Source organism: Haliaeetus leucocephalus, unplaced genomic scaffold (genome assembly GCF_000737465.1).
Source record: "Haliaeetus leucocephalus isolate CR32 unplaced genomic scaffold, Haliaeetus_leucocephalus-4.0 Scaffold773, whole genome shotgun sequence".
NCBI classification, from domain to species: domain Eukaryota; kingdom Metazoa; phylum Chordata; class Aves; order Accipitriformes; family Accipitridae; genus Haliaeetus; species Haliaeetus leucocephalus.
Window position 1 is genome coordinate 367,069 of NW_010973209.1, and position 206 is coordinate 367,274.

The window sequence follows — 206 nt, forward strand, 5'->3', positions numbered from 1 at the left end:
CCACTTTTTTGCGGGGGGGGGAGGGGGGTGACAGGGATGATGGAGGGGTCTCCTCGCTGCTGGCACCCCCCTTCCGACGGTTCCTCTCCCCTAGGAGCGAGGCGGCAACAACTCCTTCACCCATGAAGCCCTCACGCTCAAGTACAAACTGGACAACCAGTTTGAGCTGGTGTTTGTGGTAAGCGACCCCCCCCAGGCACCCCTGG

General features: G+C 62.6%; 1 protein-coding gene across 1 annotated transcript in view; it reads left to right on the forward strand.

Moving 5' to 3' along the window:
* Positions 1–97: 97 nt before the first annotated feature.
* Positions 98–206, forward strand: part of SRPR (signal recognition particle receptor (docking protein)) — a gene marked incomplete at its 5' end in the record, with an annotated part of 5,887 nt that continues 5,778 nt past the window's right edge. The window contains one exon of the mRNA XM_010581479.1: positions 98–178. Within this exon, the coding sequence (XP_010579781.1) occupies positions 98–178 (81 nt within the window). The remainder of the gene's footprint in view (positions 179–206) is intronic.